The 17,523-nt window shown below is 42.8% G+C and overlaps 1 protein-coding gene across 2 annotated transcripts in view; it reads right to left on the bottom strand.

Annotated features, from left to right (window-relative positions):
• The window catches only part of scly (selenocysteine lyase), a 58,691-nt gene that overhangs the window by 12,912 nt on the left and 28,256 nt on the right, over positions 1-17,523 (bottom strand). For both annotated transcript variants that reach the window (XM_084308733.1, XM_084308732.1), the window contains exons 4-6: positions 5,677-5,777; positions 4,600-4,786; positions 4,176-4,303 (exon numbers count right to left, since the gene is read on the bottom strand). In XM_084308733.1, coding sequence (XP_084164859.1) covers positions 4,176-4,303; positions 4,600-4,786; positions 5,677-5,777 — 416 coding nt within the window. The remainder of the gene's footprint in view (positions 1-4,175; positions 4,304-4,599; positions 4,787-5,676; positions 5,778-17,523) is intronic.

The raw sequence follows: 17,523 nt of genomic DNA, 5'->3' as shown, positions 1-17,523 counted from the left end.
AGAATGAGTCGACTAATTCCCCTGCCTGGAGACAAATAGAACAATGCCATACGATGGACGTACCGCTGGCCGGAATTCCTTTTATCAGGTCGTACCACACCCTGAAGAATAGTTCAGATAACCCATTTATTAAACACACAACAAGAACATGGTTTGAGATTCAGACACATCTTGGTAGCTTTATTGCATTTCACAGGAATACTCCCTTTCACAACAATCCAGCTTTACCAGAATCACTTAGAGATGGCATCACCAAGAAGTGGTACACTCAGGGAATTAAAACTTTTGGGGACCTATATGATAATAACATACTTATGTCTTTTGAACAGTTACGCGGCACCTTCCACCTTCCAACTACTAATTTCTTCAAATATCTACAGGTCAGAGTACACTTCATAGGTACAGGTCAGGGAGGAAACTCCTCTCTTCCAAAACCCCTCCTCATAGATGATATTCTAAAAGGAGTTATTCACACTAGAGGTATCCTATCATTAACATATAATAGAATTCTGACCTTTACAGAAATAATACCCTTAAACGCCAAGAACAAATGGGAGCGGGACCTGGACTGTACCTTTGATGAAGATGAATGGGAATCACTGTGAGTCTGCACTATCTTTTTCATATAACACTCGACATAAACGTATACAATTTAACATACTCCATAGAACCTATTTTACGCCGGAAAGACTTCACTGGATGAATGACACTATCTCTGACCTTTGCCCTAGGTGCTCAACGGAAACAGGTAGCCTGCTCCACATGTTCTGGGAATGTAACAAACTAAGACCTTACTGGGGCTCAATTTGGGAGATTCTCGAAGAGATCACAGGGTTTGAGATCCCATGTACACCTAAATTAGCATTATTAGGAGACATGTCTGACATCTCTCCAGATAAGAGAAGCAAGGTGCGGATCATTAAATTGGCCATGATTGCAGGGAACAAGTGTATTGCCATGCTGTGGAAAAGTGCTGAATCCCCCCCCATGTCTATGTGGCTTAGTGAAATCTCTTCGTACATGGCATCAGAGAAAATAATGTTCAATCTTAAGAAAAAACCACATCTCTTTGATAAATGCTGGGCTGGGTTTAGGCAATACTTAGAACAGATTACATAGTAGGTTGACGATGTAGGCTATTAAGGATGCTCGCTTTTGTCTTTCTGATGGGTATATATTGCAATGAATGATACTGTAAATATTATTATTTGCTCTTTGAAGAGAAAAGATGTACCGTTAGATATTTATTTGTTTGGTATAGAAGTATGGGCACCTGTTCAGACAGGTGTAACTGGGCTTACTAAATTCTGAAGTTGTGTAAAAAAAGATTTTTTTTTTTGAATTTGTTGAGGTCCTAGTCTGGGGGAGGGGGGGGTCTGGCCTTGAGGTTTTCTTTTTGTTTATATAAATTTTTTTCAGGGGGGGGGGGGGGGGGTGGTTTAATTTGTATCTATTTTTCTGTAACTCTGGGTGAAGGGGAGAGGGGGCAGTTGGCAGCATTTCCTTTTGTATTGATGTTGAACTGTTGAACTGATGCTGTAAAACTGACAAAAAAACTGACAAAACGGATTGTTTTTTCATCTGTACATTTCCGTTTTATACCGTTTTGAATACGAGTATAGTTTTGGTGATTTCTAGTAATTCCAGAGAAAGACGCGATAATAGCCCTTCGTCGTCATTTTTCGGCTGATTTATGAATAGTTTTCAAATAAACGCTAGATTATCGATAGTATACTGTATGTATCCTCATGCACGATACAGAAGCGGGCTGAAAAATCGCTTATCCGTGCATTGGTCGGCGCCAACAGCATGCACACACGCACGCTCCGATGGCGGTGAAAGGAACATCTGATTAACCCAAGATTCGTAACATAAATTCCTTACCTCACATCTGATGTCCTGCAAAAAGATTAATCCAATTCCTGATCGCCATTCCAAATATTGATCGCGTTTATTGATCCAACGTTATATACTGTATCCAAAACACATAATCCACGCTGCTCCCAGTCTCCCCAGTCAATGTGGTATAACGATACTGCATGCCCGAGAAGAAAAACCTGGACCGGACTTTTTTTCTGATGCACATCCCCAGCCAATCCAATCCAATGATGTGCAATACCATCCGGGAGACGATAGGCGGCGGTATTTGCCCTTTTGCGAGCTCAGACCCATTCCCAACGATAACATCAGGTTGGATGGATGAAAATGAATGGATATCGCTAATAAAAGAAATAACGATTAAAACCCGACTATTGTCGTGATTGGCGCTCAAGCGTCAGCGAGTTAACCCGACTATCATCGTGACTGGCGTACAATGAGTTAAAGGTGCCATGCATTGCTATTCCTTGCACTATTTGGGCAACTTTACACAATTCCTGTGAGTCTATGGAACACATCTGTAAAGTTTTTTTCAAAGAAATTCATTGTTTTATATTTTTAATCAAGTACTCAAAAGCAAAAAATTTCGACTTCAAGATTTCAGGCTGTTAGACGGCTGGGTGTCGCAGCGGACATTGCTCTCGTCATCAACGCAAGAGACACCGGGTTCGAATCCAGCTGTCTGCGTTGCCTCCGGCTTGGGCCGGCCGTCATACTAACTCAATTGGCAGAGTTGGCGGGTGGGAGGTCGAAGGGTGGTAGTCTGGTCGTTGTGAACAGTGACTCCTACAGGTCGGTTGGGGCGCCTGCACAGCAAAGTCAGGAAAATGGCGGGGGCAGTGTGAGCCTCCTACACGTTACTCCTCGCCAAATGAGAGTCCGCGCTGGCAGGTTAAAAGATGTGACAGGCTGCCTCTACATGTATCGGAGGGGACATGTGATGCAAGGCTTCTATCCTCCCTACAACCGGCCAGTGGGGGGCATATGCGAGCAACGATCAGGACAAGGGAGGGAGAATTGACATGAGAGGTAAATTGGGATGGGGAGAAAAATCACAGAAAAAAAAAAAATAAAAAAAAATGTCAGGCTGCTTTGGCTGGGCTCCACCCATACGCGCTTTGAGTGACAGTCTCCCACAGTCTGCGACTGGCAGACAGAGAGAGAGATAGAAAGATTGAGGGGGATACTAATTAATTTTCGCCACAGGCGGGAAAAATCCCACGGGACAATGCATTGGTAACTTGTTTCAAATGACAATATATACCGCTGTGATTATTATTGCACGGATCGTAATATGGGCGTGCGTGTGGGAGTCAAAGATATTTTGACAGTGATGTGCAGTGCTCCCAGGGAGAAGACCCACCCCGTGCGCCGGTCAAGTTGTGTGTGTAAATGCGTGTGTGCTTAGTGCTTCCCTGCATGCCGGTCAGGTCGTGTGTGTGTAAATGCGTGTGTGCTTAGTGCTTCTCCATGCGCCGGTCAGGTTGTGTGTGTAAATGCGTGTGTGCTTAGTGCTTCCCCGCGTGCCGGTCAGGTTGTGTGTGTGTAAATGCATGTGTGCTTAGTGCTTCCCCGCACGCCGGTCAGGTTGTGTGTGTGTAAATGCGTGTGTGTTGCGCGCCGGTCGAGGTTGTGTGTGTAAATGCGTGTGTATTGCACGCCGGTCGAGGTTGTGTGTGTGTAAATGCGTGTGTGTTGCGCGCCGTCGAGGTTGTGTGTGTAAATGCGTGTTTCCCTACAGAAGCTCCTGTCCCTCTCTATTTCTCTCTCTCCCCCTCTCTATCTCTCTCTCTCCCTCTCTCGCTCGTTCTCTGCTCTCTCTGTCGGCACCCACTTGAGGTTGGCGGGTATTTCCACTCGCTCTGCTGTTGAGTGCGCTACAACCATAGAGGGCACGTTACTGCAGATCAGCTCTTGCTACATCGCATTGCGAATCAAATCTGAATGACCCAATTCACTGGGGGAGGAGATTGTCTCAACTGAATTAGAGCAATCCGCCAAAATGGTAATTAGAGACACAGACCCATTGATAACCCCCATTGCTATAAAACAATGCTAAACACTGGAAAAAGCCATTTATAATGCATGGGACCTTTAAGAACACGGCGCACACCAGTCTATCTGACTTACGACTGCTCTTCAGCGCTCCTAAATCTTGCTCTTAGTTAATAGCGAATCCAGGAGAAGGGGCCATTCGTGAATCCCAAAATTGGCCTGAAAATGTCTTAAATGGCAACATTTTGTCTGATCTTTTGTCTTAAGTCTGTTGGTGAATGAGACCCACTGTCCTCTCTCACCATGAGGACTCCTGTTTCATTGTTTGCCAGCATGATGGAGACGAGACAGGTAGTGGGACGCACAGCGGCCATGACCTCCTCGACCTCCACCCGGCCTGTCGCCTTGGAAACGGCCACGAGTGTCACGTCTATGACAAAGACAAAGTTTGGTTATGCTAGAAACTGTCAATTACAGGCAATCAAGAAAGATACGACAAGACAAGAAAAGTGAAGATAAGATAAGAGGACTTTATTGTCAGCATGACACAGCAATCATTAGAAGGGGAATGTAATAAAAAAAGAGATAACCCAAGTTTAGTCCCCACAGGATTCCTACTTCCATACTAGTCAAGAAAGCTTGAAAACCAACACAACAGACTGTTTCGTAGTAGGTACATGAGTTATGCTCTTGTAAATGTATCAATAAAAACTAGGGTTCTCCTACCAGCCTTTCCGTCTTCCAGTAGGTGTTGGGCTGTCAGTTTGACTGAGTCATGTTCCACATTAGAGATGATAATGTGTGGAAGGTCAGTGTTTCCATTGCGGTAATGTAGCTCTCCTTCACTTTGCTCTGAAGACTTGTAGCTCCTCTTGAAGTGCTCCATGGCAGTGTGGAACACTAGGTTATTAGCCTGAGAGAGGGTTAGGCTATTACAGACTCAAGACTAGCGCTTACAATGCCCTTTATGTTTATATACAGTGTATGTATGTATATATATATAAATATATATATATATATAAATATATATATATATATACAATGCCTTTACTATTGTTACCACTACTACTCTACTAAAACAATAACTACCTATACTACTACTACTACTACTACTACTACAGTAACTACGGTACAATAATGTACTGCAGTAGTGTACAGTATGTCTGCACTTTGTGTCTTTTTTCTGTTGTGAAGCACTTTGAGCTGCAGTTTCTGTATGAAAGGTGCTATACAAATAAAGTGTATTATTATTATTATTATTATTACTGTACCAAAGATTATAAACATGATGATGTATTTGCCTTTTCTTTCGCCCCCAGGTTGGGAATGATACCTCACTGTAATAATGCACCAACATCACTGCTCATCCAACGTTACCTCACTGTAATAATGTACCAACATCACTGTTCATTCAACATTACCTCACTGTAATAATGTAGCAACATCACTGTTCATTCAACGTTACCTCACTGTAATAATGTACCAACATCACTGTTCATTCAACGTTACCTCACTGTAATAATGTACCAACATCACTGTTCATTCAACGTTACCTCACTGTAATAATGTACCAACATCACTGTTCATTCAACGTTACCTCACTGTAATAATGTACCAACATCACTGTTCATTCAACGTTACCTCACTGTAATAATGTACCAACATCACTGTTCATTCAACATTACCTCACTGTAATAATGTACCTGCATCACTGCTCATTCAACGTTACCTCACTGTAATATTAATAATGTACCAACATCACTGCTTACCTCACTGTAATAATGGACGAGCATCACTGCTTACCTCTGTCCCACCGGAGGTGAAAATAATGTCCTCTGCTTCCCCTCCAACCATTCTTGCCACATTATCTCTGGACTGATTGATAATCATCTTAGCCTTGACACCTACAATAGAACATAAAGAGAATATTCTATTACACACTACTGCAAATGTTGTTAGATATCACTGTATGAGCTCAGAGAAACATGATATGAATAACAAAGATTTGCAGAAAGTGAGCCATTTTCTTATTTATAAACATAGAACAAAAGGTTTGGAGATTTGTGTTTGGTAGATTATTTCTCTGTTCTAACAATGCTTCTTGGCAATACATTTTATACCGTTGGAAAGCCTGTTTATTTCCCTTTTAAATGGTGCCCCATTTGTAAGGAACATGCATTTGTGGGATGAGCAGCACAGCTGAGTATGTGGGTTGCGCCCATGAAAAACAGCTTATTCTGCAGTTGCTATTGACTCTTGTTTGGTGTTGTTTGGTGGATTGGATGATTGAAGTCTATCAGTAACAAGGTAGAAACAAGACGTGTTGGCAATTTTACAATTAATTAATTTAACAAACAGTCAGAAGCCTCAGTAGCGTGTGGAAGAACCATACACAGCCTGGCACCTCCTCAGATATGGACCTCGATCGGACCTTCCAACCCCACCCCACCTACCCAACCTCCCCCAATGTACAGTTTTTATGTCAAATGTATATACTCTCTTTTCTGGACTCTTTTTGTATCACAAACAGTACTGTATTTGCAAATCTGGTATGTCATAAATGTATAGATGTAGCAGTACTGTCTATCTGTATGTCATGTATGTCATATATGTCCTGATGAATTGAAAATGGGGGACCCTGATGTAAACAAGACGAAAGTCTTTCTCTGGTCTGCATCCCCTTAACAATTGTGTGTATTGAGCTGTACTGTATTGTACCCATTCTGCAATCTGTTAATAAAGTTTTCAATCAATCAATCAATCAAAGGAATGAATGAATGAATGAATGAAAACTTTTATTTAAAATGGACACCACAGTTACATTGGACCAGTCACAGTGGACAGACCAGATGTGTTGTTTGTGTGTTTATAGCACAAGTGATAGTTTTCAACACCAGTCCATTGAGGCTTTTCTAAAAGATAGAATAAAATTAACAGTATAATACAGAATTAAAATCACAAATCAGAACAAATAGTTACAAGAACAAGAGTCCATGATCAAAACAACAAAACCAGTCCGCGTCTACATATTGTGAGCACTGCTGCTTTGTTTTCAGCCATACTTTGAGTCCTCTGTTGAAGACTGAGAGAAATCTGTGTTTTTCAATGTATGTAATGTATATTGGGGGAGATGACAGCATCTAAAGGGGCCCGGTCAGAGAGGTAGAAATGTGCATGGTGACAGTGGGGGAGGCGGTTTAGCAGTCAGTGTGAGCAGCACACTGAGCAGCGAGCAGAATGTTTGCATTCCATCAGAACATCAACAGCTGATAAGAACCGCAGCAGGCACAGGAGCGAGGGAGAGGGTTTGACTTTAATGAAACAGACGTTTTTAATGTGTGTGAAAGGTTATTAGCAGTTGCTATGACAGCGTGTCACATGGCAACCAGAAGAGGGGCGAGGCCGTCGTTGCTATGACGAAGATCATATAAATCTAACAGTGGTTCCGGGTAAGGGCAGACCAAAGAAACTAATCCCACAGGAGAGAAGAAACCATCAGAGACTCTCATCCCTCTCACCCTCGCCGGTGGGGGCGAGGGGGGGCCACATCATCATTATCTTCGGCTAACGGGAGAAGGGTTCTGGCTAACGACAAGGCCTGAGCCACTATTGGACTGATGAGCAAGGTTTATCTACAGAGAATGAAAACAAACGGGCCGGTGAAGGAAGGCAGTGCTCTAAGGATTAATTCCATTTTTGTTTGTCTGTACTATAAGGTTTTTTTTTTTCCTCACAAGGAGGCGGGAATGCGGGACTGTGAGTCGGGAGAATTTACCTATGTTTTTCAGACCTACCGTCATTTGGCATTCAGTCTCTATTTTTACCTGTTCAGTACTTGCATGTTTAGTAGATCATCTAATTTCATGTGACCTGCAGACATCATTATGACCTGTTTGCCGACGAGACTCTAAGAGACAGTTGTTTTTTTGTTGTCATGAAAAGAGAGAAGAACAGCTGTGTTTTCAGGCCTTTGAAAGGAGGGCAGCGGCCGTTTGTTTAAGAGAGTAGCCATTTGAGGCGGTTAGGTGGCCGAGCAGAGATTGCGTTAGTCACCAGCCCCGGAGCTGAGCTGGATTTGCCTGTTCGAATCCAGCTCACAGCTCCGGGGTTGTCACCAGCTTGGCTGGCCGTCTGCACTGATACAATTGGCTGTATCAGAGGGTGGGAGAAGCTGGCGGGGTGGGTCCGGGTCGTTGTAAACAGCGACTCCTACAGTTCGGTCGGGGCGCCTGCTAAGCGCGGATTGGACGTGAGGGGGATAGTGTGGTCCTCCCACACGCTACGCCCTCTCAATGAGAATCCGCGCTGCCAGGTGAAAAGAAGCGGTGATTGGCTGGACGTGTGTCGGAGGAAGCACGTGGTAGCCTCCACTCTCCCAGATGATCTGACTGTGGGGGGTAAGTGCGCAGCGACCAGGAAGGGACTGGGAATTGGCATACGACTAACATTGGGATGGGAGAAAATCGGAGGAAAATGGAGGGGAAAAAAAAAAAAAAAAAAAGAGAGTAGCCATTTGCACAGAGACAAGATGGCCGCAAAGAGCCACAAGGAGGCTGACACCAGATAAGGAGAGAATGTCAACAAAACTGAGCAGACAAGATGGCCGTAAGGCACCCCAAGGAGATAAGAACGAACTAGAGACACGTCAGCTAGAGTACTCTAGACTGAGTTGGCCGCCATCTAGGGGTGGGAGTGGGGAAATGTCTCTGCAACCCTTTAGTGGCGGAGGGGGGTAGTGCAGGGAAGTTTATCAGGAAATGCATTAAAGGGGGATGACGAAGATTATACAGCCAGTATGAGGAGACGTCAAAGAAACAACCAAACAAACACAACCCAGGGTCAGTGGATGGAAAGATGATAACACCAGCTAAACAGACAAAGACGTGATACTGGCTGATTGATCAGAATCTAACAAGACGTTGGCATTGGACTCCAGTTTTAAGCCAGTAGGCAGAGAGTTCCATAAGTTTGCCCCTTTAACAGAGAAGGCAGACTGTCCAAACAAACTCTTGCACATGGGAACAGTATTCACCATTATTGGAAGCTTGTGTGTTTGCTCTGCTAGAGCTCCAACATCTAACCACCAGTCCATGATGAGACATGATTGTGCAAACATTTAAAAACAAGTATAATATTACAGAAAATTACAAAATTTTCAAACGTGAAAAGATTGTTCTTACTCAAAACACAGCAGTGATGACATTGCATTGGTTTACGGTCCATGATTTTTATAGCCTGTTTGTATATTATAGTTATGGGTTTTAGTATGGTTTGTGAGGTTTGTGACCATGATGTTTTACAGTAAGACAAGTGGGAAAGAATCATAGCGTGCATATAAAGTTGAGCAGCTTTAGTTGACAGATCCCTTCTAATAAAAAACAAAAACTGTTTAAATTAGGCTTGACCTTCGTACATACATAATGTACCTGTTTATAAAATGTTAGGTTCTTGTCTAATATGATTCCTAGGTACAGTACTTGACCTCATTCCATACACATAATAAACCTCTCCATAAAACAGGGACACGTCCCCAAGGACTTCAAAATTGCGAGGGTGACCCCTCTGCACAAAAAGGGCAGCAAATTAGACCCAGGCAACTACCGCCCTGTTTCTATTCTTACCTCCATCTCAAAAGTCATGGAAAAAATAGTCTACGAACAGGTCGAAAAGTACCTAGCGGAAAGAAATCTAATCTACGAATTCCAATCTGGCTTCAGAACATCCCACTCCACTGACACATGCCTTCTCTATTTGAACGACCACATCAAACAAGAGGTGGACGCGGGCAAATACTGCGGCATGGTCATGCTGGACCTACAAAAGGCCTTCGACACTGTCAATCACTCCATTCTGATTGACAAGCTAAAAGCAATTGGTTTTGATAGTCTATCAGTGAGCTGGATGCAATCCTACCTTGAGGGGAGGAAACAGATGGTGGAGGTAAACGGTACCCTATCCCCCCCCCCCCTCACAGTGAGCTGTGGTGTTCCACAAGGAAGCATACTAGGACCGCTACTGTTCCTAATTTATGCAAATGACATGTCGTCAGCTTGTGACTGCAACTTGTTCCTGTTTGCGGACGACTCAGCGCTGCTGGTCTCTGACAAGAACAAGTTACAGGTTGAAAAAACCCTCAGCTCGGAACTAGGCAAAATCTGCATATGGCTCGCGGATAACAAACTATCATTACACATGGGCAAAACAGAGTCCATTCTCTTCGGTTCAAATAACAAACTCAGCAAGACCGACCGCTTCTCAGTTACAGTGGGTGACAATATTGTCACAAGGAAAGATGAAGTTACCTACCTGGGTTCCATCCTAGAGGCTAATCTTTCCTGTGACAAAATGGCATCCAATGTAATAAAAAAAGTCAACCAACGAACTCGATTCTTGTACCGGATCTCCTCTCTGGTAAACAAGAATACCCTGAAGACTCTGGCAGGAGCACTCATTCAAGGGTACTACGACTATGCTTGCACCTCATGGTACCAAAGCACCTCAAAGGCGCTAAAAACAAAATTACAAACATCTCAAAACAAACTGGTCAGACTACTGCTTGACCTGACTCCTAGAACCCACCTCACCCCTGCCCACTTTGACAACCTAGGATGGCTTAGAGTAGACGACAGAGTACAGCAACTTGCAATGGGCCTGGTCTACAAGATACACTACACGACCAAGCAGGCCCGGACTGGCCATCGGGAGCACCGGGAGTTTTCCCGGTGGCCTGGCCTGCACAGATAAAAAAAAAAAATCATAAAAAAAGAAAAAAAAAAAAAAAAAAAAAAATTTTTTTTTTTGCCAGGCGATTGTTTCTAGTTGTGGCGGCGGCGAGGCGCGATAGTTAGATAACCTAGATGGGTGGGGAACAACCAGGATTTCACTGTCTGCCACAGAGTTGGAGAACTATCTGACTCTCTCTCTCACGGGCCGGCGGATCACACACACACACACAATGGAGCCGTGCTGCCGCTTGTGATTGGTGGAGGCGGGACCAGGCGATACAACTGATTGACAGCGGAGGCGGCGAATGGAATGGCAGACGGCACTCAGATGCAGAATAACAGCCAGGCAATGAGCCAGGTAGTGAGGGACTCGGGAGAGATACAGTAGAGCGAAAGTCAATTAACGTTGATGTCAAGATGGACAGTGGAAGAAAGAGAAAGGGTGGAGGAGAGAGGGATAAAACAAAGAAAAAGAAAGGCCCTTACAGGAGAGAGTGGTTAACTGTATTATAATAGTAAATAGAAAATATGTTGTGCTCTTGCTTTTTTCTTTTTGAATGTGGAGAGAGTAACATTGCTAGTGCCACAACAGTTTTATTTGAGGTCCATAACAGTACATTCTACTAAGCAATTGTTGGCTCATTAGTTTGTGATTCACATGCACTAAAATTCACCAGAATGCAGGAAATTATGTCTTTGTAACAAAAAATTTCCTGGTGGGGGACCCCCAGACCCCCCGCTTAAAAAGTGGCCTGACTGGGGCTATATTTCGCGCTATATCTCCCGGTATGAATTATTTCCCCAGTCCGGCCCTGCGACCAAGGTACCCATGTACATGTCAAAATACTTCCCAAAGGTCAGTGAATACCACGATCACAACACCAGAGGGAGCTCCACAAATCATGTTAAACCCAGATTCGGCTCAAACAAGGGACTAAACACGCTTCGCAATTATGCCACATCAATGTGGAACGCCCTACCTAAAGCTGTAAAGGAATGTGAATCACTACCCACTTTCAAAACCACTCTCAAAGAACACCTACGGGAGACTGCAATTCGAAACTGGCCCCTGTAAATGTCCTAACCCAACCCCCTCCAATGTACAGTAAATTACCTAGTATGGTTGTCAATATTCCAATGTACAGTTTTGCTTGTTTGTACAGTGTTCCCCCCCCCCAACCCCCTCCAATGTACAGTAAATTACCTAGTATGGTTGTAAATATTCCAATGTACAGTTTTGCTTGTACAGTTATACAGTGTTCCCCCCCCAATTTTTAATTTGCAGCTCAAACAAATCATGTATAGGCATTTTGAGTATGGTGTTCAGTGTTTCCCTTAGGATTTTACTAGTGTTGTTGCGGGGCGCGCGTGTCACGGATACGTGGTCTCAACAGTGTTGTCATAGACGCGCGCAGTAAGGCAGTTGTTAGTATCGGTGCATTTCTCTACACTGAGCTGAAATTAAATGATTGCACATAATTTAGGTAAATAAATATTAACTATTTATTTACAACACATACATGTACTTATTTACAATTATTTAAATTGTATTTATTTGTAAGTTTATTTACAAACGTATTTACATACAGTAGTGACAACACACATATGAACTATTTACAATACAGGGAGGCACATACAACACTCATAACTATTTACAACCAGTGTCAGAGCGAGCGCACTCAGGGCTCAGAGTGCCCACTGGACGCTCTGACCAAAGAGTCAGTTTATCAAAGCGGAGCAGATTTTCAGAGTGAATTTATTAACTCACCCTATGAAATCTGTTTGATCTTTTCCTGTTTTCGGATATGAATTTTCCTATTTTCGGATTTCTCCGTTTTTAATTGTCCTGTTTTCGGATTTCAGATATTTTTTTCTTTGGATTTAACAAAAATAAACTATACAAAATTATGTTTTTAACTAACTTTAATAACAGTACATCTGCAAACAGTGCCAGTGCAGTTCAGTTATGAGTTTTTGTTTTTCAATTCAGTTCAGTTCAATGCTGTTCAACTGCCAGTGCAGTGCAATAACTCAATAATTAAATAGTTAAAGGGGACATGCATTGCTATTCCTTGCACTATTTGGGAAACTTTACACAATTTCTGTGAGTCTATGGAACACCTCTGTAAGTTTGTTTTCCAAAAAAATGCATTGTTTTATATTTCTAATTAACACTTTGATCGCCATGGTTAAATTCATAATTTACGATCCCTCGCCATCTCTATTTGTCTATGGAGAAGTTCCCCTTCTTTGCAGGGCTATAACTTTTTAAATTGTATTGCTAAATTGACATTATTATGGCCCATTCAATGTCCTATATCTATTGTTCAGGGTGTAGCAACGTTATACTTTTTCATTCACATATTCATACTAAAATACGGTCTAAAGTATAAGTATGTTTTTATCGTTTTCTGCAGCTTTCTCCAGAACTTGATTTATAGCCCTAAATGCATTATATTGATGATCAAATACAGTTTGGTAGGAATCTGTGCGAGATAAAAAATTTCAAATGGATGTGCTTCTAGGAGTTACTACGTATGATCTGATGTTGACCGGATGGGCGGGGGGTCGTTTATAATTCCGTGGGCAACGTTATATCATTCATCTAGTGTGGGTGATATGATCATCAGAGCAGTTAGTAAAGAACACGTTGGAAAATAACGCTGGATCTTACCGTATCTTCCTCGCGCCGTTGGGCGATGAGCGTGGAGCAGAGATATTCATATTATGGGATGTAGAAATACCCGATCCATTTCCAGGTTGTATAATAGTATATACGTCCAAATCATGTTGTTTGTCGAGGCATTTGCAACCGATCGACATCCATTGTGTCAAGATGGAGTCCTGCTAATGATAGCGAGTGCCCGGACGAAATATGGGTGAGCACCACTTCATCCACATGACTTCCTGTTGGGCGATCTGCCGATCGGCCACCAGATGGCGCTCTTGAACCGTTAGAGAGTTGAGTGGAGCTCAGCAGTATATCTCAGGTCCCCGGGGGAGAAATATGATTTCGATCACAGATTTTTGAAATATTGATATCAAAGACATGTTACGGCGTCTTCGGCAGAATGGGCATGGCGGGGAATGACGAGTTACGGCGTTTCCGGCGATTAAAGTGTTAAGTATTCAAAAGCATCATTTTTCAGCCTCAGGATTTCAGGCTATTTTTGGATGGGCTCCGCCCATAAGCGCTTTGGGTGACAGTCACCCACAGTCTGCGATTGTCAGACAGAGAGACAGAGAGAGAGAGGGAGAGGGACGCAGAGCATACAGTTATCTCTCCACTGCTTCCCCCGCGCGGTCCAGGTTGTGTGTGTAAATGCGTGCCACTGCTTCCCCGCGCGGTCCAGGTTGTGTGTGTAAATGCTCCTCTCTCTCTCTCTCTCTCCCTCTCCGCCTCACTCTGTTTGAGGAAGTGTCGGGTAACACTATGCGCTACAACCATAGAGGGGGCGTTACTGCAAATCAGTACCTTATTCACGTCAGCAATACCGTCAAATCAGAACAGCTTAGTTGAGTGAGGGAAGATCTCGTGAACTCGAGACTAGACTAATGAGTCAATATGATAAAACCCATAGGGGTCTAAGCTGAAGAGCTTCTCCTTTTTGAACCCGTCGGCGGAGAACAAAATAATTAGAATGGCTTCTAAATGCTCAAAAAGTACATATTTTCAGAAATCGATAAAAATTTAAAAATGACCATTTCTAGTAATGTATACAGTACGTCTCCTTATTTGCTAAACGTAATACGACTTGTAAATATGTTTAATTCTTGCTAGATGGTATGATTGTAATTATCTCCGTTTGCGAGGAAAACTACAGCGCGTCACGAAACGCACATACATGGACGCGCGCACACACACAATAGCGGTGTGTGCGCTGTGAATAGGTGTTAGACCCCGCAGAGGCGTGAGACTGAGACGTATCTGAGCCTACCCCCCCCCCCATCCAAATTCTAAACAACAGATTGGCTTTTCATAATATGTATGAATTATCTCTTGCTTATTATCCACCTCGACTTTTTGCAGTCGTTTCTCCTGCGTGAGGAGTCTGAGGACATTCGCGGACATTCTCTCAGATAAAGAAAAAAAAAGCTTACATACACACACACACTCTCGCTCTCTCAATTCAAATGGGCTTTATTTGACAAGCTTACATACATTTCGGGTCATTTCATAATAGCAGCGTGGACCTCTGTAACAACGCATCTCGAGCTGCTTTTTATGTGCAAGGAAGGAAGGAAGGAACCTCGGCCGTGAGAGAAATAGAAAGGAGCGCTCAGTAGTGGGCAATTCCAGCGTTATGGATGTTACATTCAGAGAGAACATCAATTCAAATGACAAGTGCTCTCTCTCTCTCAATTCAAATGACAAGTGCTCTCTCTCTCTCTCTCTCTCATCATATTGAATTTGCATTGAAAATGCAGATGCTTTCTTTTCTTTCTCACAGTGAATACTTAGTCCCATTCAGCCGCTAATTGTTGCTGTACATATTTATAGGGTATATGCTCTCGTCAAGCCCCCTGTCACGCAGCCGAACCAGCCAACTTCTAATTTTAATCTGTTCAGATGTGTCTGTTGTGTGTGGGTGGGTGTGGGTGTGTGTGTGTGTGTGTGTGCGTGTGTGTGTGTGTGTGTTGATACGTGTATAACCATCATGCCCACTGCATTTGTGCGCCATGTATCTAGAGATATGATTCGATTACATTCCGATTTTTTGTCATTGCACAGCGCAACTACAGTACAACAAAAATAATGTAACAGTAAAGTGCATTATCAATATACAATGTATAGGTGATTAAATGTGATATTACAGGCTACTGAGTAATAATGCTAAACTGATGTATGTACAGTATAATTATGTATGTAATATATAAGTATGTAATTATGTACAGTGATACAGGTATAAATATACTATTGTTGTAAGCCATACTGACCAGTGGTATAACTAGTAAGAGTAGGTATGGGATATATACAGATTATACTAATATTGATACAGGTATTCATACAAGTATGTGAACATGGATATATGCAGATATATCCAACAGTTTTAGGGATATCCGATATAGGGATATATATGGTATATACAGTATAATAGTATTATTGTACATGGCTATCATACAGGTATGTAAACTGTAATATATAGATAGACTGGTAGCACTTTATAATAACACCCTGTTATAATACATTTATAAGGTATTTGTAGATAATGAACTAATCATGAACAAACCATTTATATACATTCATAAATGATTATTAAATCATTTATAACTATATTTGTATACCATTTACAAAGTATTTATAACGCATTAGTGGATAATGAACTAATCATGAACAAACCATTTATATACATTCATAAATGATTATTAAATCATTTATAACTATATTTGTATAACATTTACAGATTAGTTCTATATTATTTATAACTCATTATCAACATTGTTTGTACTTGATTTGTTCATCATTAAATAATGTTGTTTAATGTGTAGTAACACATTTGTAGATGCTGGTTGTTTATTAGAAAATAAAGAAGTCTATCATTTTGGGAACTGCAACCTGTCTGTGTTGTTTATTCTGCCACCCCTACACCTGGAATTGCCACAACACTCAGCTAGCATAACTGTAACTCAGTGTTACACATGGTACGAGGAAGTACACAGCCACGTGTTTCACTCTGTACCATATGAAGAGGGATTATTACGCTCAACTAGCATAATCTCTCTTTGTATGGTAGAGAGTGAAACACTCTCCACGATGAAGTGGGACACTGCAGGATGTGCAATAGAACCTTGTTTCGCGTCTTTTGCCATGCTTACTGCACACCCTGCAGACTCTGGCTGGATACTTCTTCATCGGCGTGGCTGCGTACGTCGCCGTACCATGTGTCCTAATTCCGCCAACCAATCTATTCTGCGGGTCTCCGGGTGGCCTGTTACTGTTCCGCAACTGTAAGTTACTTCCGGGGTAGGCCTGATTGGCCCCGACAGGCACGTGACAGGCGCGGCCACGCCCCGCGGCAGCCTCCGCGCAACTTTCTCTGCCGTGGGGCACTCTCCGCGGCAGCATTATGTAGCAGTAATACGCCCTTTTTCACTATCCAGAAATAGCTCAATTGGCAACGCTGCATTGGTGTGGATCCTACCGTCCGTTGCTGGCGAGTTCGATTCCCTTCATTTTTTTTTTTTTTTTTTTTAACGTGCATTCGTTCGCCGTTAAGTTTAGGCATGTTAACTTTAAGCATTGTTTCGGAGTTGGTTAAGGTTAGGCATTGTTTCGGAGTTGGTTATGGTTAGAAAGGTTAAGTTTAGGCGCTGTTAAGGAGCTGGTTAAGGTTAGAGTTTGTCTTAGAGAATGGCAATATTCTTTCGGAGTTGGTTATGCCTTATGGTTAAGGTTAGGCATGGTTAAGGTTAAGGTTAAGGTTAGGCATAGTTTCGGAGTTGCTTAAGGTTAAAGGGTTAAGTTTAGGTGCTGTTAAGGAGCTGGTTAAGGTTAGAGTTTGTCTTAGAGAATGGCAATATTCTTTCGGAGTTGGTTATGCCTTGTGGTTAAGGTTAGGCATGGTTAAGGTTAAGGTTAAGGTTAGGCATAGTTTCGGAGTTGCTTAAGGTTAAAGGGTTAAGTTTAGGCGCTGTTAAGGAGCTGGTTAAGGTTAGAGTTTGTCTTAGAGAATGGCAATAGACAGCCTATTTCCGCGCGACAGCTCTCAGCAGCCTCGTTGCGCGTCCTGAGGCTGCCGCGGGGCGTGGCCGCGCCTGTCACGTGCCTGTCGGGGCCAATCAGGCCTACCCCGGAAGTAACTTACAGTTGCGGAACAGTAACAGGCCTCCGGGTGGGGCCCTAGGTTCCTTGCGCCACCTGCCACCCCCCACCTCCTCAGCCCCCGCCATCTCCTCAGCACCCACCTCAAGATCCCCTGCTGCC

The sequence above is a fragment of the Notolepis coatsorum genome (genome assembly GCF_963971535.1).
Source record: "Notolepis coatsorum genome assembly, chromosome: 2".
Classification (NCBI taxonomy): Eukaryota; Metazoa; Chordata; class Actinopteri; order Aulopiformes; family Paralepididae; genus Notolepis; species Notolepis coatsorum.
Note: the sequence above shows the minus strand (reverse complement) of the source record. Positions and strands in the feature narration are given on the sequence as shown.